We start from the raw sequence: 24,572 nt of genomic DNA on the forward strand, positions 1-24,572 counted from the left end.
CAATGTCATAGCTATGGCCTCACGGGTGCCTCTGCAGCGTGCTACTTATCTCCATCCGCTTCTGTCTGGGCATATGATTCCTGTGGTCGACCTTGCATATCCAGCCATTCCATCGCGTCGCTCGGCGTCTCAAAGAGGGATCTGTTCTTATGAATCACCTTTAACCTAGCGGGGTAAAGCAACATGTAGCGGTGGCCTGCCTCTCTGAGCCTCCTTCACCGTTCCAAAGTTCATTCAACTCCGTTGTACAAGCAGCGTGTAATCCGGATACGCTGTTATATTCGCTGACCCCCTTTCTATCGTGCCCCCTTTCCGGAAAAATTCGAATCTTCTTGCGGTCACGATAGTTCAAGATCTTTGCGATCAACGGCCGCGGGGGGTCTCCTGGGGCCGGTCTCCTGGTCAGGGCCCTGTGCGCCGTTTCGACCGCGAACCCCTGGGTCAGCTCTCCGCCTGTAATCTCCTGCAAAAGCAAGGTTTCAACGAAATCCGTGGGGTTCGATCCTTCCATTCCCTCTGGTACCCCCACTATGCGAATGTTATTGCGCCTGGCGCGCCCGTCCGCCTGCTCTGTCCTCCAAATTGCCCACTCGCTGCACAAGGGCATGAAGTTCCTTGGCATGTGTATTGCACGCCTCCACAGTCTGGGCCAACTCCTTATCCAGTTCCCCAGTGCGCTCCGCGATCGTTCGCACATCCTGGCGCAACAGGTTCACTTCTTCTCGGACCGCTCCTATCTTGAGGTTTAGGCCCTCTTGCAACTCTTTCATGGCCAGGCCCAGCTTCGTCTCCCAGGCCACCTTCAGGTCAGCAATTGCTGCCAGCACCTCCTGGATGATACCCGGTGGGTCTGTCGCCGCTGCAGGGGTTTCTTTGCTCTTGCCCCCTTCCGCGCCCGAGGGCATCCTAGCATAGGTCTCCTCGTAGGCTGCTTGATCCGGGGTCGCACCACCTTGGAAGACATCCTGTTGCGTCGATTGGGCCCACGCGCCCCGCTGTATCCTCGCGGGGTTCGCTCGCCGGGCCCTTCTCAGCGAGGTTTCGCTGAACCTGGGTTCACTCTGCTAGCCCGCCACGACCCATGGCCTCTGCAGCGGGGGCTCGCCCTTATTTTCTTGCTTTCAGCCCGAGGCGCATGCGACCCGTCTATCTGGTTGGGCTCGCCCACGTTCCGACCAACCTTGTTTTCCTCAGCTCATCAGACTTTTTATGGCCCTTTGTCCACAGGCGGCCATCTTGGGTGCTCCCCTTTTGCGCGACCGCCACCACCTTCGGGGTCTAGTTCCGTGACTATGCAGTCTCGCCGTTGGGGAGGGCACACACCGTATGCCCCCCACTTTCATACGCCTTTAGATGCACCGTGGGCTCGAAAGTCCACTAAAACCATCACTTTTTTCCCAGGATCGGATCATCGGGAGCTCCTCCAAGGAACGTCCTCTCCCGTAGCCATCAAGCCACGCCCCCCTGTTCTCTATGTAGTTGAGCGAGTCCTGCCCTTTCTGGCCCTCCGGGAGTCTGATGATCCGCACATTGTTGCGCCTCGCACAGCCTTCTGCTTCCTCCGCCCTGTTATCCATGTTCTGTATTTGCTGTTCAAGACAGACGTCTGAGGCGTCCTTGCAACTGCTGGTAGTTGCCTTGACTTTTTCTAGAGCCCTGTTGCGCTCTGACAACGTGCCTCAGGATGTTCATGTCAACCTCCATTGCGTCAATCTTGAATTCTAGAGCTTTCAGTTCCGTTATGGCTACCAATATTTGTTGTCCAACCATCCTTGTGTATCTTCTTCATTTGGCTCTTGTGGCTGTGCCTTCGCTCCTTCCATCTCCTGAGCTGGTCTGGTGAACATGTCCAGGGATGTCTGTTTCACTTTATTACTATTTGCTTTGGCCGACATCGCGATCACCTTCTCTCTGGTGCGCTTTTTCTTCCCTGGCATCCGTTATGGTATTGGCTACTGGCGCTGCCCCCGGCAAGTAAACTGCCTCCTGGTGATTTCATGCGGGGCCTACCTATCGGTCCCTGCACAGTGTCTTGTTTCCCGTGCCTAAGTCAGTCTACCAGTTATTATGTCCGTCCACTGGAGAGGCAGCAGGGGACATGGGGTTTGTGCTTTTTATTTGCCCTGGCACATTCCACCGCCTCACTGTTTCTTCACCTTGTTGTGACTCGAGACGTACTGTTGTGCTCTTCTAGCATGCGCTGGTTTCCACCTTCATCCCTTCTTGCAACCGTAGGGCCCTCTGTCCCTCACCAAGAGCCATTCAGGGCCACTGCTGTCACCAGTGTGCCTGTTCAGACCAGGTTAAGGGCGCTCGGAGCCCAGGTCATCCCCCCAGGGTCATCAGGTATGCTGTCGCATTGTACAGGAGTGCGTGTTCTGGGTATTCAACGGTATCCAGTGTGGAGTTTTTCTCAGGTGCGCGCAGAGTGCTCATGTTAGTGGGATTGCTCTGTTCCGCTGACGGGTTGCTCTGGACTCAGATTGAGACTGCTGTTGGGGGGGGGGGGGGTGCCACAGATCTTTCTGTGAATACACAAAGGGGTTCAACCTGGTATATGGTCCTTCAGGGTGACCTCCACCTGCTGGCCTCTGTCTGTGCCCAACCTGTGATCTGGCAAGCTGCCTACCACCAGGGGGCGAGGTCAGCCCGCTCGGTGTTGAGATCCCTTAATCGTCCAGAAATGTGCTTTAGAAAGTTTCCGTTGAGACTAACATCCTGCCAGGCTGCAGCGTACTATTCCGAAATGCCCACTGTTGTGCTTTGCCTGTGACCAACATGTTATTTCTATTCGCGGCTTTTCTATGGTGTGCTCCTGATACTGACCGATGTCGTTATGAGACTAGCTCACTTATTCATTAGTTATGTCCTTGTGTTCCGTTTTACAGCGCGTAAACTATCAGGGCTGGGAATGGGGCAGCCTAGCAGAAGCCGAATGATGCGCTACTTATTTAATGGGTGCAATACCCGGCGCCTCACTTGTCCATGCCACTGTGTCGGAAATGGTAGAATGCCAGCTTCAAGTCTGGAGCTTGCTAAGAGCTCAGATCTTCACTCCACATATACATAATTGTCTTGGTGTCCACCGGAACACTCATGTTCTGTTCCCATCCAGGGCATCCGATAGTCCCAATTAGCTTCACTCGACTGGCGCTTGTGCCTCCGTTCGGAGATGTCTCGCTTCAATGTATCAGCCGAGCCTGCGTGTCTACTGCAACTGTTCCACACTCCTTTTGTGTTAGTTTCTCCTTCAACATGTCTTGGCTGCCACAGTCCTGCCAATCTCCTGCTCCGTGCCTGGACTGCTTTACTGAAAGTCAGAGGCTTCGCCTAGATCAATCCCTGCATTACAAATCTGCCTTATTCTTTATCCCTCCATGTCAGTTTCACTTTTATATCCTTGCGGCTGCCATGGTCTTCCGATGCTACGTGGGAGAATCGGATCAGCTGGGCTTGCAGGCAACCCCTCCTGTTACATTTCCAGTGGCGCTCTGGTCAGCCTTTCCCTTTGTTCTCCCACGGTCGCCATTTTGCCACAGTCATCCCAGGGAACTCTTCTACTTCGTCACCTTCCCACACTTCCTCTTGCACGGTTCTGGTCAGACTTTCACCTCTTCGTGCTCTGCAGTTTCATAATGCCATAGCTTCAAATCTGCACTTCCAAGTTAGCCTTAGGGTATCTATATTCGAAGGATCATCCCCGGGTCAGCAGGAGCACACAGAATGCACGTCCTAGTCCGTGGCCATGTAGCCACGCCACATAAGAAATAAGATTATGGTGAGTAATGTATCCCATCTGAGGCTTGTGGATCTGCTTAGATCCCATGCTGTGCATAGCTTACCGTGCAGTGTCTGGAGAAGGTGGATTGTGAGAAGTTACAGCGGCAAATGGTTGTTTTAGCACCGCTTTCCCACCTGTGAATCTGCTTTAGAATGTGTCAATGCAGTAGTGCTGAGTAAAGACGGAACTCAAAGTAGCTGCTTTGTAAATAGTGTTTAGGGGACGTTTGCAATACATGCTAATGTAGCTCCTGTACCTCTGGTAGTGAGCTCTTGGTGTGAAAGGCAGTTTTTAAATAATGAATAGCAAAGTTGTATACACTAGACTATCCATCTGGAAATGTGATCCCCGTCCCTGCCAGTTGCTATGGAAACAAAGAATTGGTCTGTTTTCCTTATAGGCTTAGTTTTGTCTACGTAGTACAACAGTGCCCTCCTTGCATTTAGTATATGGAGGTTCCTTTCAGCGGAGTTCGATGGATTTGGAAAAAAGTAGGTAGTTCAATGGATTGCTTGACATGGAACGTGGATGCGAATCATAGCATGTAAATCTAAACGGATGCAAGCATCAGGAATACGATTACGGTGAGTAATGTATCGTATATATCCATGTTAACAATATTGTCTCCCATATCGATTTTGAAAATATATTCTCCAAAACTAGATATATTGCCCAGCACTACATTTGGGAAGATGGTTTCACACTCCTCCTGCCCCAGCAGCGGGCTTTGCAAAGAAACCTATCTGAGGTGTACAAATGGTTCCAACCAAAAGATAGCCCAAACTTTTCAACGGTAGCTAAGGCAGAGCAGTTGGCCTTCGGACGGACAGATGGAACGAAGGAAGACTGGTGTGTAGGTACAGCAGGGTTCGAAATTAAGATCTAATAAGCAGGAGCTAAAACCAGCTCCGGGGTGTCTCCCATTGGCCAGTAGGCAGGAGCTACAGCTGGGGAACAAAAAGCAAGTATACGGTGCACTGCTAATCTAACTTCCACGTGCTAGGCAAACTTTGACTCTTTGCCCATTATGTATGATGCATTATGTTTAAGTGTGCACTAGCTCTGTCCTAATTCTTCATTAACCTTCTCAAATACTCAGTTAATGTATAATATAAGGGGCAAATTGACCTGGGGATCCAAAAGTAGCTCCTGTTGGCGGTTTCTTTCATGAGAACCATGCTCTCCTAAGCTAGAAGCAGAAGCTAAATAGCTCCCAGCAATTTTGAATCCTGTAGAGCTGCAGCATCATTAAAAGTACAGCGGTGTGGTAAAAAAATGGCGGTAACTTCGTTACTGCTGCATTATCAAACGAGTACTGTAGGTTTGGCGGTGAGGTGGAGGAAACGTCTCCAGCAAAATGCTGGAGGTAATTGTAGCGCCTTACCACCAAAAATCACCATAATCTGAATTACCAGCAGTAATTCCACTGAAATCTATAATTGGATTAACGCCGCCATACAACCACTTGTGATCCAGTGGCAATTTACCGGTAAACAGTTTGGCATTATTCCAGCTGATATACCGCTAAACCTGTGGAGGCCGGTAGTCCCGCCCCAATGCATACCAAGCAACTACACTACAGATGTGATATAAAATGTATATACTACTTTGTTAGGAAAGCTATTTTCTTTTTGCTACTTTCTCACCATTGACTTGTATGGAACATCCAACGTTTTGCTGTGGTTTTGAATCTATCCTGGCATTTGGAGGCAGGTTAAGCCTTTTAAATCAGCTCACCTGTTTTGGGGGCACTAACCAACCATGGATAACTAGTGCAGGAGAAGCTGCACACTTCAACTTGGTGAGGTGCAGTAGGGATACTTTGAGTACCAACTAATTTCTATGTGCAGCGCTTCGGCATGAGCGGTTTATAAAACACATTATCATTCCTTGCATGATGTGTTCAAAATTGGCTGTTTGTATTGGATATTTTGCATTTTACTGCGAAATATTTTAAAATGGCAGTGCCACAAGATCGTCACATGTCCTTTGGCAATCTTGTATTTTGACAGTCTTCCATGCCCTCTCTGTGCAGGATTTGCCATGAATCCTAAGCCCTTTCCCAGGCAAAGCAGTGTTTGTGGTCAAATGTGGGGGCTGGGACTGGCCGAAGTGTCTACTGTGCAGGTGTGGAGGCTATCCATGATGGGACAACCCCAGCCAGTACATGACATTACCATTGGTGGGCTTGGATGCGACTTCAGCTCGAATCCTGGATAAAGGAAGGACTTATGCAGCCATTCATCAGATCGTTGGGAGCCAAGGTCCCCTACAAGAGGAACATCTTGCTGAAGACACAACTTGTTGCAGCCAACTAGCATTGTCAGCTTCTCCCGTCCCGGCATAGCCCTGCTCCTTTGTTGATCCCTCCAAATTCCATTGCATCCCATCAACTGGTGGGAAAGACCAGTCTCAATCCCTGCTTGAGGATCCTTCCTTTGTGTCCCGGAACCATCCTGTGGGCTGACTAGCTTCTTCTTGGACTTCCTCACTCCAGCAGATATGCTGAGTTGAGCCATGCGAGACTGCTGCAGATTCTTGACTCTCAAAACAAGATGCAACCACCCCCATCCCTCCTGTGAAGTTGCAACTCTCCAACATGAAGAGGGGTATTGCAGGATCAGTTTCTTTGGTTCTGGTACACAAGAGTCGACTGCTGACATTTCTTGGATGTGACCATCGCTGATTGCCACCCACCTCATGTCCTGGGGGTCCGCCTTAGGTTGTTGCAGGAATGGTGGTCCTTTAACTTCAGACCAGTAGCGGTTTCCAGAACCGATCCACTTGAGCCTTTTTGCCCACTAGCCAGATCCAAAACCAGACCTCTACACCAGGGACAACTGGATTTCCTCCATCGGAACCAAGGCACAAGAAAGAGGCACATCGGTTTAACGAGTGCTGTGCTAGTTTGAGTGAATCGAAGGACTGGTTGAGAGGAAACCTACCTATTCCTACCTTTCCTACTTCTGTAGGTTTTAACAGACGTAACGTCCTTACCCCACTTCTCCCTTACCCGAGTTATGGTGTAGGGTCTTGCCCTGGGTTCCCCCTAAGGTAGTTGGATTGGGAGAGGATCTGCTAAAGTTTTTTTTTGTTTTCTAACTTTGAAAGACTTACAAATTGCTTTGTCTACTCTTTTTCAGACTCTTAAAAATACTCCTAGCATTCAGAATAGAACTGCATTGGGAGCTGTGACTCTATGGCACAATGCCCCCTCAGTTCTGGCTAGGAAAGGACTTTTTAACTGTCCAAAATAAGCTATTACAACTGAAAACACCATACTCAACCTTGGAATATATTGGTTCTCCATCTGGTGGTTAAATTTATTTGCTTGATTCTCTATGCTACAGTAGTCTGAAACTTAACTGAGTGTATTATAACTAGTGAAGTATTGGTGCTCTTAGCAGCACGCCCCAAAGCTAATGTGTGTGTATATAATAGTGAATGTGTTTTTATCTATGGTTTTTCGAAGGTCTATACAAATAACTGTATTGTGATAGTCTGCCCATGGTTTACTGAACATTTCACCCCTCCCACACAAGTTTTAAGCCTTGCTGCTCAGTCACGCTAGCCAGATTTGGCTAGTCATTAGTGCCTATACTTGTTCTCCAGAATGAGGTAGCCTCTCGAAATCTGTCCACATTAATTGACCTTGGGTTTTAGTCTGCACGGTATTTCACTGAACGCCCTCCACCATGTATTAAATGGAAGTAGTTTTTCTCGTGGACTGCCTCGGTGATCTCGGCTGCAGGCTAAATTCAACGATTTTTTTTTTACTATAACTTGTGACTCCTCTGCACTGAACTATTGCCGTGAACACTTAGACATGTCAGGATAATTGTACAATTTATTGGGATTAACAACATTTATGTTCCTTTACCAGACTCTAAGGTTTCAGAAAAGAAAAAATTGCAGGACAAAATTAGAGAAAAGGAATTGAAATTAAAGAAGAAACAGGAGGAAGTTCAAAAGCAGGTACGTTCATGCCCTGACGTGTTGTTGCTCATGTTGCTGGTCTCAAGTTGTAGGTATCCTCTATTTTAAGTACACATGTTTATCCCACAAGTCTGTCGGCTAACGTGCAATTCCATGTCGGTGTGAGGATTGTATGTGCGTGTGTCCAGTTGGAAATACTAGATCGTACTTGCTTTGGGGTTATAGTAACATCTCTGGGTCCGGTTCCTGGTATGTCTTGGTTTTAAATATTATATATTGAATATTAAAATGTTTGTATTCTTTAGTTACAATACAATGAATACATCGATATATAAAGAAACCACAAATGTGTCAGTTATGATCAACATTTTTGTTGCCATCACAATCGTCGTGGTCCTGACCTGTCTGATCTTGTCCGAGAGGTGGCATATTGTGACTCGGCCAGGTTGTCGCCAGAATATGAAAGGAGGGTTGGGGAGCACAGAAAGGTGATGGGGCCGAGCAGGCCTACAGATGAGTCTTACAAGGCCTTTTATGCGTTACTCCTGTAAATACAACTTGAGTCTTTCGATGGACATCATTTACGTGCCAGTTTGAGTGCAGGTGTCTTGACAGAAACCATAACATCCTTTTGATTCTTAACTTCGTGGATCAAATTACAATGCATGAAGCAGCGTCTGCAAACAGACGTTTATTCTCTATTTCTGAAAGACTCGGTGCCCACAGTGAGAAGGGGTTGTTTCTGTTCAGATTCTGTGGGGTTGTCTGTATACGCTGAAGGAGAGAAGCATTATGCATGCATATGTATTTGTCATGCATTTTAGAATCTTCTAAGCAAGAAGATGGAAAACGTACAATTGGGGAAGTATCCTTTGTAATAAACATTGATTTTTTTTTTCTTCTTTTCAGTGAATGCATGCTTGCACCGTTAATAGTTTGCGTTGGGTGCATTTATCATCAAGATGCATCGATGTGGTGTTTATACACCCATGTATATACAGAATGTTTTCAACAAATGTAATGCATTGTTTGAAGCCAGATATCTCTACACAACTGTTTAGTCTCTTATGTGTTGTAGTAATTTTCAAGTGTAGGCATGTTCTGGTTGCCTGTAGCATACTTTGTGCACTTGTGGGGGGAGGCAATCATTTTTACTGTTATAATGTAATGTATACGCTAGTTATAAAAACAGTGTTAAATATTCCCACCTCAAAACCTTACCTTGGGCAGAGATGTATGTTCTGTCTAGTTTTACCATCGATAAACCGTACTATAACGGTACCTATTTCTTGTATGCAGGGGAAGCTGTGCGTTTGTGCTCATCTGTTCCATTTGTGAGAGGTGCTTGCGCTAACGCACCCTGTGATTTGTCTGTTAAATGTTAGGGAAACGTGCTTTTCTGTCATGATGTGAACTGCTCCGTGCCTTGAAGATGGGACATATGGAAGACAAAGCCATCCTTTGTTTTCGCCATTTGAGTTTTCTTAAATCGTGCTGTGTATTAGTGTTGCATTCATGTATGTGTGCTGTCTGTTGGATGTTATTTGCTTATTTGTGCTTTTGTCACCTGCTTTTGCATTTAAATTATGTATTTTTGATGTGAGGCTTCATTACTTTTTCTGGACAAATTAAACTGTTATAAAATTCTCCAGACTTTCTTCTGTTTTAAATGATGTGGACCGCTGCCACATAATATCCAGATGACGCAATCAGTTAAAACTGGGTGGAAATCACATACTTTTTACTCTTGCTAAGGAGAAAACATTTTGAGGGCAGAAGAAAGGCTTTAGTGGCCTGCCCGTATATAGTCACAGGAACCAAAAGCTTTTAATGAAGACACGGCAAACGAAGTGAACACTCAGGGGTTTTCCACGCATTTTGCTGCTTTAAAAATGCAAATTACACGCCCACGGTCATAGTACTTCTCGAACAGACTAAAAGTATGAAGTGTAGTAAAGGTCCACAATCAAACGGCACTATAGCCTACCTTTTTCTTTCAAAAATGTTTGCCACCCAGAGGCAGAAATTATTTGTTTTTTATATATATATATATAATATAATATCTTTCTATTAACCTAGTGTTTGAACAACATTTTTTGAGTAAATCGCAGGGTTTAAAAATAGTTTTGAATACTAGTTTACTGTCTGTAAGCAGTTTATCGGATGCATATCTGTATGCCTGCTCATTTGCACATGTTTTGCTCCCGAGCAAGGGCAAACACCAGACAAGGGCTTTGAGATGCAGTGCTCCCACCAGCACATGTGGGTATTTGCTATGGAATTGCTTTGCGGTAGTATGAAAAGCTTGGTGAAATGTGTAGTTATAAAACAAAAAAAGTAAATCGTGCAAGGGTTTCATTCCGTGACCAATATAAATAGCAATTTTAACTAGCATCGGCAATGCCAATAGTTTTGGCTTTTGTGTAGGTATTGGAAAGGCATTTGCCAGGCATGGCTGTAGTGGTAATAACTGACCAATGATGGTAGCAGCTGTAATATGGTGCACGTACCTGGGCATATAATATCAGTGCTTGGCAACAAATGCCGAATACAATCAGTTGGCTTTGCCAAATTGGCTTGCTTTTAACAGGACTTCATTGAAGGAACGCGAAGCACTTATAAATCATGGGGCTAAAGGCCTTCCTGGTTGTCCTTTTTATTACACAAGTTAAGTCATTAACTTTCAGAAGACTGCGTTTAAAAAAACAAACTGGCCAAAAAACCCACTGGCCGGCACTTCAAGCTCAGTGTTTGTTCGTAAGGCTTTATAAAGGCATTACCAAAGAAAACCAAAGCAACGAGGCCGAAAATAGTTTATAAAGTGGCGTTTATGCGGATTTAATCCCCGCCACACCCCCACTCTCCCACTCTCTCCCTAGCCACTACAATTTAGTGTTTTCGCAATTCAGCTAAAACCGTTATTTTCAGACGTTATTTTTGCTATTTTACCGTAGAAACTTTATAAACGTAGCTCAAAGAGAAGAGGTCGTATGAAGATGTGTTTTCGGGAGGGGCAGGAAGTGTGTGGGAATGGCTATAGGGGATTAACATTGCCATGGGCAGCCTGGTTGGGTAAACCACACCTACAAGCTGGTGTCCGGACATTTCATCGAAAGACATTTCGTCGAAAGACATTTGGTTGACGTAATTTGGTCGAAAACCAAATGGTCGATTTTTTTTTCTTTTTTTTTCTCTATATATATATATATATATATATATATATATATATATATAATTTTTTTTTAGGTTGTAGTTTAGGGGAAAAAAGGGTTTTTTAGAAAAAAAAGGGGGTTGGGGCCCCCCAAAAAAAGTGAAAATAAATAAAATTCGACCATTTGGTTTTCGACCAAATGGTTTCGACCAAATGTCCTGTCGACGAATTTTTTTCGACTAATTGTCTGGCAACCCTACAAGCTCTATCGCTCGTATGCCATTTCTCCCTACCTGTGCTAATGCAATAGTTTCGGTTTGTTAAAGCGCCACCTAGTGGCTAAAACTAAAAATGTATTTTCGTCCCCAGAAGTATCTGGAGTGAAGGCCTCGCACAGATGAAAAACAAAGAGCTGCAAGGTTTCTGGCATCTGCATACCACCTCGGTTTCCCAGGAATTATCATGGTCAGAGAATCGAGATAAAAAAATGACCAAACAGATCTCTGGTTCAAACCAAGTGACTGACTCTTGATGGTCTACAACATACCTCACTCATCTGTTTTCTGCACTGGATTTAGAACGTGCATCCCTTTCATCCGTAGTCATTCGGAAATGACTGAAGTGACAATTGTTCAGTGTTTGCGTTTTTTGCAACTGTTGGTGCTGAATTAGCATCAGAAAGCCAGCTGTTCAAGCACTTCAGCTGCCTTATCGGTTTTACCCCAACGCACTGTAAAACGACAACCGCAAAGTAAAACAGGATATGATTTAATCTCTATTGTGATTTTAGGTGTAAAGAGTTGGCAGTTTTAGCTTCAGTCGGATTCAGTTTCGGTTACTATTGTGCGGTAGACGGGTTAGGCAACTTCTCGCAGGCAGTAGAGCTTTTCCCACTGCCGGGTAGATCCTGTTTTTGATGCTTGTTAATCTGTTTAGAATCTCATGCTGTGCATATAGTCCGACATTCTAACCGCAGAGTATTGCATCTCGTCTTTCGAGTATCGAAAGGGGACATCGCCTAACATGACATGTACCCAAAATCCCTCTCGCGTCGAGGTCCCTCGGATTGTTTTTTTTCCGCCCAGCTTGCTGGTCGCCTTATGCGGAGCTCCTACTTATTGCAAAATTATATTTCCTGACCTCTGGTCATTTATGATTTCTTTCTAAACCATTGCCGAAGATGGCAAAGAACGGACTTCAACAGCTAGAGCTCCGGTCGGCGCTGCAGACTGCGTGGCCGGGCCTTCTGGCCGGCCTATACAGTAGGGAGTGTGGGGTCTGGGAGTTTCTATTCTTTTCAAGAATGTTTCCTTCTCCATTCTCTTTACCCTTTTGGTTTTGCCGTCTCCTTCAAACACCTGAGCTATGGACAGGACACCATTTTAAAATGTGCCCTTCGTGTAAGGGAGAATGCCCCTGGAAAGACAAGCACCGTTGGTGCAATAAGTTTCTTCTTCCCCTCAATCGCGACAAGGTGTCCTGTAAGCACTCCCTACTCCTGCGCCCTAAGACGGTCAAGGAGCGTTGAGTAAAGCGGTGGGTGGCGAACGCCATGTTGCAGGCCGAGGGTAGCTCCCCCGCTGCAGCAGTCGCCAAAAGTGATGAGGAGCTTAGCGATGGCCATGGGTCCGATCCGGCTGCCATTGACCTCACATCAGAGCATGTGCATTCCACGATGTTCGTGTCCGGCCCCATCAGGCACGACTATAGTCCTGCTATGGGGAATGTACCCCCAGGGGACGCACACGATACCCTTAGGACCAAGCATTTAATCCCGGGTACCACCACGGCGGATCAGTCGAAGCGGTCCAAGACGCCAACGGGTACGTAGTTTCTCGACTGCACCCACCAATTCGCGTGATCGCCTGCCCTCCCCGCAACCACGTCAGCGGCATGCGTCCGGGCATTCTACATGTAAGGGCACCAGCACTAAATCTCACGAGCGTTGAGACGCCTCCTAAGAGCACGCTGTGCAAAAGGCTCTGGTTGCGTCGAAGTCTGTAGTGCAACTGTCTAAACAGCCTAAACGCCCCCCTTCCCCCCCAGTAACGCCGAACATCAGCGAGAGTCTCGCTAAGATCGTTTCGGCAGCCAGTAAACAAAGACAGGTCGAAAGCCAAACGTCCTGAAGGGCGGGAGGATTATGCTGAAAGCCCCCAGTCCTTATCAAAGACCATCTGGCTCTTCTCCATGGGCCAGAGAAAGATTTGAAGGGTGTATGGACCGGTCGGCTAGATTTGTGGAGTTTTCTGAGAGGTTCAAAGAGACCTAGGGAGGACAGCCTTTATCCTGCAGTAACCAAATTTCAGAAGACATCCTGATGTTTTTGACCTTGTAGATCAAGAGCCCCTTGACCCTTACTTGCATGAGGATGATCCCTTTGTGGATACCATTGATCAGACCCAAGATTGGGGGGATGACGCACCCTGGCTGTCACCCACCTTTACCCCAGACCCTGATACCATATGTATGGACCCTCCTGCATGCCCTCCTCTGCGTTGGGCTTCACCTATCGATGACCAGATGGCGTTAAACAGCATTCTGAAGAAGGCAGATTACTTCCAAATGGCCACGCAAGAGGTGGTGTTAGATTCAGACTTCGTGGGAGACCTATTTAAGGAGAAGCCTCCTTCCAGCCAGGCTATCCCTTTACTCAATTCCATGGAAAGACTCATCGCCCCTTCCTTGTTACAGCCCTTCCAGACTAGGGCTGTGAACACTCGGGTGGAAAAATTTCACCCCTCACCGTTCAACCCTCTATATATTAGGGGTCATGCCATCCCATATTCTCTTGTAGTTACGACAAGAAAAAGGGCAAGGGTCCCCTTGTCCACGGGCGAGGCTCTGCCAGTCAAAGAATGTAAAGTTGTATGCTCTTGGGAAGAGTTACTACTGCAGCAGCATATTCTACCCGCATAGCCAACACCATGCTGTTAGCCAGCTATTTGGTCGTCCAATGGAACCTGCTGCAGGAGGGCCTACAAGAGGTCCCTTAACCAGTGCGTTCTCGCCTGCTTTCAATAGATTCAGGGGGCGAGCAGGTAAACCACGACATCCTCAAGAACTTTGCTAAGACAGCAAGTAGAACCTTGGGCCAGGGTACCCTTTTAAAACGCCACACCTGGCTGAAAAACTCTGGTTTCAAACCAAAGACACAGGTGTCGTTGAGCAACAAACCTGTTGAACAGTCAAACTTAATTGGCAAGGCCGTGATGAGGCACTAGAAACTGCCAAGAAGGAACACAAGACTTTAAAGACTTTAAATCATATCACTCAAAGACCCTTTCATCAGAGGGGGGGGTGGAGTTCTCGCAGCTCCTTTCGTGTGCAGTCCTGCTCCCGTTCCCCGCACAGCCAATATGGCTCAGGCAACAATTGGTCCTCAGGACAGGGGTCTGCCTCCACAAACCCTTATTTGCCCAGAGGACAATGCTGTGGGAAGGGGTCGCAATGCCACCCTCAGAGGCTCCGCGGTCTCCGTTCAGAAATGACTCTCGTCCGGGTCCATTCCCATGCCTCCCTGGGCGGGGGACATATAACATCATTCCTGCGTGCATGGGAGGATATTACCACAGACCAGTGGGTGCTCAAGACGTCACCTACGGTTATTGCATAGAGTTCAGCCGGCCACCTGGATACAGACCTCAAAGATCCAGGCGCCTAACACCGGAACACCTGAAGATTCTGCTGGAGGAGGTCAAGAACCTGCAGGAAAAGGGCGCAGTCAAAGGTTTTTTATTCAGTGTACTTCCTTGTACCCATAAAGGATCTCACCATTTGCCCTGTGCTAGACTTGTGCCCAGCGAACAAATTTGTCAAACCACAAAAGTTTCAAATGGTAACATTGCAAGCGGTAATTCCTCTACTAACGCAGGTGGATTACATGGTAACATTGGACATGAAAGATGCATAATTTTAATGTTGCCAGCACACAAGAAATACCGAAGGTTCATGATAAAGGACAAACCCTATCAGTTCAAGGTCCTTCCATTCGGCATTGCCTCAGCCACAAGTGTATTTACAAAGGTACTGGCAGTTGCTGCAGCACACCTGTGCAGGCAATCTATCCCAGTTTATCCTTACCTCGACGACTGGCTCATAACAGGCGACTCCTACAGAGCATGCCTGTCGGACACTCAAAAGCCGATAGACCTCGTATTCAGTCTGGGATTCTCCATAAAAGAAATCCAGTCTAGACCCCAGCCAAGTCGAGCAGTTTCTGGGGGCTCTAATTTGGAAAGAAGACAGCCTAGTCTTCACCTCCAACGAGAGGGTTCAAAACCTGCTGATTCAGATCTCAGTATGTAGCCAGTCGAGAGGTGACATACGCAAGGCCATGCGACTGTTGGGGATAATGGCATCCTGCTGGTTTCTCAAGCACGTTTGTGCATGCGCCCCACGCAAGAGTGGCTCAACAGCCAGTGGTGTCAGGCCAGCGGACAATGGGACGATCTAGTGGTTGTCTCGGCAGCCCTCATTCTCTCTCTGCAGTGGTGGTCAAGGGAAAACCTCTTGGAGGGGAAAATCTTCACCACCCACGCAGCAGAGCCACTCACGACGGAAGCATCTCTCATGGGGTGGGAGCCTCACCTACTTCAACGGCGCACAGCGTTTGGTCCCCAGCAGTAACATCCAACCACATTAATCGCTCCAACAGGTTTGCGGTATTCAAAGCCTGTCAGAAAGACAGTACTGATCCTCAGACAGCACCACAGCCATGTACTACCTGAACAAGCAGGGGGGGGGGGGCACTCACTCTCGAGGGCTATCCAAGCTGTCCCAGAACATTTGGAAATGGGCTCTCAAATGCAAGATGTTTCTATTGTTTCAACACGTTGCGGGGGGAACTCAATCTTCTGGCAGACGTGCTCTGCAGAGACTTCCCGTTGCCCTTAGAGTATGAATGGGGACTATACAACGACCTAGTCTCCAACGTTTTCGCAGAATGGGGCTTCCCAGAGAACGACTTGTTTGTAACTCTGGAAAACTCACAATGCCCTGATTATGCCTCCAGGTACCATTGGAACCGGTCCAAGGGGAACGGTCTCTGGATAACCTGGTCAGGGAAACTGGTTTATGCTGCCCCTCCACTCCCCCATCCCTCCCCCAAATCCCCCAACTCAATAAGATTTTGCACAAGATGCACCAGGAACAAATCACCATGATAATGGTGGCCCCGATGTGGTCACGCCAATCCTGGTTATCCCATCTAATGGAGATGTCTTTCCTCCAATGAAACTGCCTTGCCCAAACAACATGCTATCTCAGGACAAGGGGGAAACCCTTCATCTATGCCAGCAGACTCTCAACTTGGCGGCCTGGCTCCTAGGTCCTAGGCTTCGGGCATCTCCAACTTCCTCGGAGATGCATGGATATACTTAAGGAAGCAAGAAAGGCTAACGCCAGACATTGCTACTCAAATAAGTGGAAACGCTTCGTCACCTGGTGCAATTCCAAGAGCAGCAATCCCATTTTTATTACTCTCCTGCTCATATTGTTATAGCGGACTCATTTACTAGACTTTGGTCTAGTTTTTAATTCCATGAATGTTCACTTAGCTGCACTCTCTGCCTACGCCACGTCCCAAAAGGTGTTGTGGTCGAAGATCCCAGTTCTAGCTTTCATGGAAGGGGTTAAGAGAATTCATCCCCCCATTTCTAACCTGGCTCCCTGATGGGACCTAAATGTGGGTATAACCAGACTTCTGCATAGGCTCAAAAGGAGACCCCATTAGGCAAGTCTTTTAACTACAAGGCTGCCTTCCTAGTGGCAGTCACGTCGAAAAGGAGTCCGTGAACTACAGGCCCTTTCATTTCTAGACCCTTTTGTTACAATTCAGAGATAAGGTGGTTCTGCGCACTCGCCCTTGGTTTGCGGCCACATTTATTTCTACATTCCATGTGAAACAGTCGATAGAATTGCCAACTTTTTTTTTCCAGAACCCCACTAACGTGGCGGAAAGAAGCCTACACACACACTGGATGTGCGCGGTTCATAGTCATAAAATCAAACAAAAAAGTCGAAAGTCAAAATATTGAAATAAAAAAAGTTGAAAAAACTACCTGGAAAGAACTAAACCACTAAGGAAGACGAACCAGTTTTCCGTTTCAGTGGCAGCTGGTAGAGAAGGGGATCCTGTCTCTAAATTGGCCATCTGAAGGTGGATTGTCAATTGCATCACACTCACACTCTTGCCAAGAGAGATCTACCCTTTAAGCCTAGAGCACACTACTCAGAGCACTGGCGCTACCATAGCATTCATTGCAAATGTTCCTCTCAAGTCCATTTTGCAATGCGGCAACCTGGAGTTTTGAACACACCTTTTACAAAACACTATTGCCTAGATACTCGCTCTAAATTTTGATTCTCGGGTGGGACAAGCAGTACTAAGACCTCTCTTCACTACTGTTCCTTCTCACATCCCACCTCCAACTCCAGGTATTGCTTGCTAGTCTATGCACAGCATGTGATTCTAAGCAGATCAACAAGCATCAGAAGACATGCATTACTTAAACGTAATAGCATTTCTGATGATTGTATCTGCTTAGATTCACATGCGCCCACCCTTCCTCCCCGCTCGGACGGAATGAATATAGACTTCTTATACTTCTTTTCTGTACTCACTCACGATAGTCACAAGGTTCCCTCACAGCAGAAAAGATGCAGTCGGAGGGACCTCGACCCATGAGGGATTTTGGGTACACTACACGTCACGTTAGGGATAGTGTTACAGGCACGCCCATGACAACGTCCCCTTTCGATCCTCAAAAGACAAGATGCAATACTCTGCGTTTACCACTTGATGTCAGACTATATGCACAGCATGTGAATCTAAGCAGATACAATAATCAGAAATGCTATTACAGTAAGTAATGCATGTCCTATAGATCCAGAGATGTGTGGAAACGTTGTCCAACCAGGTGTATTTGAAGTCCAGCATTGCCAACTTTTCTTTTCCTCCCGAGGAGGTTCTGTTTTAAAATGTTTTTAAAATGCTGATTTGTTTTGGGATCTCAGCGCTTAGTGCAACTTCTTCCATTTTGGCGGCCTCTTGGCTCCAGATCCGAAAGGAGAGGCAGAAGGACAAGTTAGTGGGCAGGGTCAGACTGGGGCATAAAATTCTCGGGCAACAATTCAAGTGTCCCACAGTCAATGGCAATCCCTTTTGTAACACTTTTTGAGTAGTGCCCAAGGGGAGTTTCTGATAAATCATGATGCAAAATGTGCAATTTAAAGAATATTTAACAGTGGCCAAAACTACTAGCCACATGGTGATTCATCAAACTAGCCCACATTGGCCAAAAAAGTGCCCCACTTTGACCAGAAAAAACTGGCTCACGCTAGCATTTTGGATTCAGCATTGCCCTGTAGGCCAGTCAGAGCCTGTTTGTGGGTAAAGAGTGGTATGGCAGCAATAGAGCCCAATTCTGTCCCATGATGAAGACCCTTGCAGATGACTTGATGGATGCACTGCTTGCTTTGGTCCCAGGCAGCGTCGGCAAGCACACAACTGCTCTGTGTTTGAATGTAAGGCTCTCAAGCTGGTCTCATTGTAGAGGGCTGCACAGTGGGTTTCCAGCACTCGGCATGGCCTGAGGAGTTCCAGCCTTTAGGCCAGAAGAAAGTCCTAGAAGCACAGAAATTGAAAAGAAAATGCAAATACTCATGCTTCAATAACCAAAAATAGTCAATGGCCCTCGAGCAGGAGAGCTGAAAGGTTGGTCTCACCAGACTAAGACTTGTGTCGAGCAGAAGATGGAGGTGGGCGACACTGATAATGGTGTAGCGAATGCTGGCTTCGATAGCAGTCCTCTGGCGTCCCTCGGTCGTCGTAAACTTCGGGTCTTCTCCGCTCTAGTGGTCGACTTGATTCTCGCCTCTATATATCCAGTGTTCCGGCTGGGATTGACCCCAATCCTCCAATATGAACACTTGAAACATTCAAATTTACAGGTGGCTGGCTGTCCAATAGTTGACAGCTGGTGTTGATGGATTTCTAGAATTTAGCTTGGTGGACTGATTTTAGGAGGCCGCCCTAGTTATAGTGAACAGCGACTCTTGATGCTAGCCAAAACCCAATGAAGATGGCAATGGAGAGCAGCCAAGGCTTATTCTCAGTGGGGTTGGGCCTTTAATCAGTCCACCCGGAGTAGCACACAATTCAATTTAGACAGTAATTATAAAGGTTATTATAGGCTTTTGACGCACTGAAAAATGACTCTTAACTGGTAGTATTATCGCACAATGCGATAATACAAATAAATCCAATCTCCACATTCAATGCAAGTAGAAGAAATGTAGTGAATGCTGGAACAAAGTCACAAGTTTCTTACTTGAGCAGTCCAGACCCTAGGAAGAAAGGGGCTTTGTGCCCAAAGGTCACAGGAGCCATAATGTTTCCCCCTTGAATGGAGTCTCTGCAGGTAAGTTCGCACTTCACTTATGTTGGTGATAGTTCAAAGAAGTTCTTCAACAATTTTACTGAATTAAGTAAACTCATTCAGGTTGGTCTACCCAGGTTCAACGACCTGATGGTGAGTGCATGGAATGCAGAAGACAAAGGGATTTATTCCCAATGTTCTCCTACGGAGGACAGGGGAGCTGAGGGGGGATACAATGTGGCTACTTAACTCCCTGACTCCAATTTTCCCAGATGTCGATTGTCTGTGGGCTTGATCTTCCATCTTTGGTTCTGTTGAGTGATGCCCAGGAGTTGCAAAGAAACTATGGAGGGTGTTTGGGAGAAATCTCTGAAATTTGCTAATTCCTCTCTACCTTGGAGACCACCAGCTACTTTGCTGGCTTTTAGGACTTTTTATTTTTAACCTGGAGAGAGTGAGACCCTTTTTCCCACTCTTATGTATTTTTAATGTGATTTGAACTCTGTTTCTTTTGTATGGAGCCTGACAAACTCCATAGGCGTCATCTTTACACTGTCACACAGCACCTTCTTTCAAATTTCCCAAAAGGTTTAAATACCTTCTCTTGGATAAACTTTTACCAAGAGTAGTGAATTGAAATGGACTTAACTTACATTTGTAACTTTCTAGTCCCCACACTCTTACAGTAGGGTGCTGGGGGGTTACTTTGTATCCCTGTTCTCTAGTTTCTCATGTAACAATGTTGTTACTTTCCTCATGAATGGCTGGTGGCAGTGGTTTACTTTTAAGCACGGGCTGCCTTCGCAGCTGCAGTAAAGCACCAAATGGTACCATTTTGTCAAAATGGCCCTGGTTTTCATTTTTTTTGGCATTTCTTTGTGGAAGGGTCCTTAAGATTTACTCTGTGCGCCAAACCAGGTTTGGTCCCTTTGTCTGTTTTTGTCTTTTGCCTCTGACTAGTGTCTGACGGGGGCAGGAAGCGAGGGAGGTGCCCGAAGCTCACTACACCACACTTTTCTTTTTTATATATACGTACCTATAATGCTACCACCAAAGGTTCGAACCTTTGGTGGTAGCATTTTTCGGATTTGTTAGTCCATGCAAACTTGTGGATGCGGTCCGTTTGACCGCATCCGTAACCTTACTTGTTCTCAGTGGAGACTTGTCTTGGTTGCTTGAGTTGCCAACAGCTTCTTTACCTCAAGTCTAATCAGCTTGTGGCCCTACTTTATCTTTTCTACAAAGACTTCTAAAACATTGTGCAAGACTTTCACCTACCTGCAAGAATTGCTTCAACTCACCTTGACTTTTGTCCAATTGACTTTGGCCTGGCTGTCTGAATAACTGTTCTTCCCTCTGACTGTTTAGCCCTCCTTCCAAGAAGGGGTTAACCTTCTGTGCATCGGGGGTTACTAAAAGTACTTGCCTGCTTCAGAATATTTGAAATCTGTTTTGTTCTAATAACCTTTTCTTTGACATGCTCCTAGGTATTGCTCTAAATGCAACAGTGATATATTATTGTCCAGTGTCCTAGCTATTGAAGTCACCTGAGGGTGTAGGTGCCATCCCAAATGGGTATTTGATGATTTGGGGAAACTAGTGTGCATTTTGGACTGTATTTGTTTATTACATTGCCCCTTCTGAAGAAAGCTTACTCAAACTGACTGTAAAATAAATTAATAATTGTTTAATCAAGAACCCTTGTGAGTTTATTTGAATACTTATCACTGTGATCTCTGTGTAACTCCCCTACAGCTCACATTGACCCCTCTTGAGATAAGCCTGGCTGCTCAACACGCTACCAACCTGTCTAGTACAGACTTATACAAAAGGTTGGGTTCCTATTGCCAGGAGCTCAGGGTTGTTGTGCACCCAAAGGGTACTGCATACAATCTTGCCTAACAGAGGGAAAGGTGCAAAAAGAGATCTTTCAACACTCGGCCTCCTAGAATCGACATACCCCTGGAAGAATGTGGATGGGGCAGATGTCCTCCACCCCTCTCCTTCCTGCCAGCTCACACTGCAGAACTTTTGGAGACTTTCTGCAAGACGCTGCCATGCTGCATGAAGAACAAAAAGGGGGACCCTGCCCCGCAACCTGGCAGTTTCGAAGGGCCAACAAAGGGCAGGCCCTCTTGAATTGAATTCAAAACGCACAGAGGCTATTATGGCCCATCTAAAGTGTATTATCGAGGCTAAAAAGGCAGTGCATCAAAGTGCATCCTCAAAGGGTAAAAATGGAAGCTCTGCCACAAGTCTGTTCAGCGGGTGCCTGGAAAGTAACATTTGTTAATTGGAACAAAGACCGGGGGACATTTGTCCCGCAGTACTCCATATGGCTTGTGCTGCAAATGTAAAATGCACATCATAAAGTGATAGCTACTCTTGCACTGAGACTCATGGGTTATCCAGTGCACCCAAAACGAAATTCAAAAAGCAGCTGCAAGGGCCCCTGGCTGCACGCCACATAAGGTGGGGGTGCTGCCATAGAAAATCGTGTCAAAACAAAGGTGAGAGGTTGCCCTCTCACTGGAAGCCTAAAAAGAGGATCCAGTATCCCCAAAACAAAGTGAAATCAGGAGATGAGTGAGATAAATAAGTTTCTGATGTTTGTTAATCTGCTTAGAATCACATGCTGTGCATAGTCCGACATCCAGTGGCCACTGCGGAGTATTGCATTTTGTTTTTCGTAGTCGAAAAGGGGACGTCGACAAGGAGTGTCTGTAACACTGTCCCTATAGTGACGTGCGTTGTACCCACAATCCCTCACGCGTCGAGGTCCCTCGGATTGTTTTTTTCGCCAAGTTATTGGTCGCCTCTATGCGGAGCTCCTCGAGAGACATTGCAAAATCATTTCTTCGACCCTTGGTCGTTTATTATTAATATCTAACATATAGATCCCTCCCTCGACGAAGCTGCAAGCTGTTTCCCCGCCGAGCAAGATCTTCGACGGAAGGACGAGCCGAGGAGATCCTTCGGCGTCGCCGAACACGTGGCCTGGCCTCCCCGGCCTTACACAGTAGGGAGAGTGGGGTTGTGTGGTCTTTTCTCTCCGAGAATGCCTTTCTCTTTCCCCTCCCTCTCTTTCGAGGTCGTAATCACACTTCTTGCCCTCAGCAATGGAGAGGACGCCCTTTAGGTTTTGCCCACTTTGCAAAGGCAAATATACCTTGAAGGACAAGCACAAACGGTGCAACCGTTGAGGACGGCTGTGCGGCCTGTAAGTTACTTAAGCCCAAAACGATAAAGGACTGTAGGGTCAAAAGGTGGGCAGCCTACGCCATGTCTAGGTCAGATTCCTCGCCCGCTGCCGCCGCCGCTGAATGTGACGAGGACATTGATTACACGGCCTCCATAACGGAGGTTGTAGACCTCTCGAGGGAGCGTTCGCGCTCCTTCGTCCGTCCCCGGCCAGCCCGGCTCACGCCCAGTTTATGGGGATGAACACCCCGGCGACAAGGACGCACACAAGAAATCTCAAACACATACCCCACGGCACGCATTCGTCGAAGACGAAGGCGGCCATAGTGCCAAGGGAGGCGCCGGGCCCACCGGCGTCTTCAGCCGACCGTAAGGGTCGCCAGCCCTCCCCGCCACCACTCCCGCGACAGGCGACCGGGCACTCTGGAAATAAGGGCGAAAACCCTCAGGCGGCGACGCGCCTCGTAAGAGTGCGCACGATGCCAGTAAAGGCTAGACGGTACCTAGCGCGCACGTTGCCAGTAAAGACTCGACGGTACCTAGCACGACATCGAGCGATCCCTCGGCAGACAGAATGATCGCCGAAAGCCTCGCGCGTATATCTTCTAAGGACGGCCAGAGACGGGCGTCAAGTGACCCGCCGAAAACCGCGCACAAGGCCAAAGAAACGCAGAAGGCGCCGGAAAGTAGGCTGGGCCAGCTCCCACTGTCAACGAAAAGCCCTAGCCTGCCAGAACACTTCTCGGAAGGCAAAGGCACCTTATCTTCGACGTTATGGGACAGATCTAGGCGAATACAAGGAGAAGAGACTCCTTTTTCACCCCCAGACTGCTCTGGCCTACCTCAGTGGACCTTAGAAAAGTTCCAGTCCTGTATGGACAAGTTAGACAGATTCATGGCCATTCCAGAAAATAGGACACCTAAAAGACCTAGGGAGGTACTCCTAGAAAGTCCAAGGGCTAAATACCCGAAGTTGTTCTATAACCCCTTTCAGGAGGATATGAACTCTTACGACCTCACCGAAGAGGACACTCACTTCCAGGAGGAGTTCATTAATGATGAAAACCAACAAGAGGGAGAAGGCTTCCATGAGGACACTAACCTAAGTGAGGAAGGGTACGAAGAAGACCCAGGTGAGGGTGACCCAAATCCCTGGCAGTCACCATCAGGGTCTACAGAGCCAGACATTAGACATCAGGTCTCCTCAGACCACACCAGTCAGGAACCCTTCGCCTGTTGACGACCAGCCCACCTTTAATGCGCTGCTGAGGAAAGCAGCAGCACATTTTGAGGTCGAAACTGGGGAGGTCACTCCAGACACTGACTTTGTGGAAAGGATTATCAAAGAAAAACCCCCCACCAGCCAAACAATGCCAATACTCGCCTCTGTCAAGAGACGAATCAATCCTTCACTGGCCACCCCTGCACTAGTAAGAGGGGTTAATCCAAGAATCGAAAAATTGTTCTCACCCTCTCAATCAGACCCACTATATATTAAGGGTCACTCAATCCCGGACTCCTTAGTGGTGACTAACAATAGGAAAAGGGTGGGGGTTCCACTGTCTACCAGCGAGGCACCCCCGGATAAAGAGGGGGAAAAAAGCTTTATGCCCTAGCCAAAAGAATTACCACCTCGGCAGCGTTCTCAACTAGAATTGCCAATAATGCATTGCTGGCAAGCTACGCTGATGCGCACTGGGGAAAGCTTAAGCAGGACATTGAGGAAGTCCCTGAACCCCTAAAAACTAGATTGCTGGCTACAGTTAATGAAGGGTCTCTGGTCAACCAATGCATCGTTAAGAATACCCTCGATGCAGCGGAAACAGCTGGCCGCTCTTTGGTACAGGAAATTCTGCTGAAGCGACACGTCTGGCTTCGCAATTCCGGATTTAAGGCGGAAACGCAAGCGGCGCTCATTAACAAGCCTATTGAAGAGTCTAACCTCTTTGGAAAGGCAGTGGACGACGCACTGGAAAATGCGAAAAAATAATTTGATACCATAAAGACCTTGGACCAAATCTCAAAGCCCCCTAACAGGCGGGGATTTGGCAACAAGCGTTCTTTTCGTGGCCAACGCCAGCAACAGAATCAACAACTTCAGTATTTTGCCAACAACTACCAA

At 47.1% G+C, this 24,572-nt stretch overlaps 1 protein-coding gene across 1 annotated transcript in view; it reads left to right on the plus strand.

Moving 5' to 3' along the window:
• The window catches only part of EIF3J (eukaryotic translation initiation factor 3 subunit J), a 214,249-nt gene that overhangs the window by 66,736 nt on the left and 122,941 nt on the right, over positions 1 to 24,572 (plus strand). Inside the window, exon 4 of the mRNA XM_069624200.1 lies at positions 7,665 to 7,756. Within this exon, the coding sequence (XP_069480301.1) occupies positions 7,665 to 7,756 (92 nt within the window). The remainder of the gene's footprint in view (positions 1 to 7,664; positions 7,757 to 24,572) is intronic.

This window comes from Ambystoma mexicanum, chromosome 11, assembly GCF_040938575.1.
Source record: "Ambystoma mexicanum isolate Mex_15411 chromosome 11, UKY_AmexF1_1, whole genome shotgun sequence".
NCBI lineage: Eukaryota > Metazoa > Chordata > Amphibia > Caudata > Ambystomatidae > Ambystoma > Ambystoma mexicanum.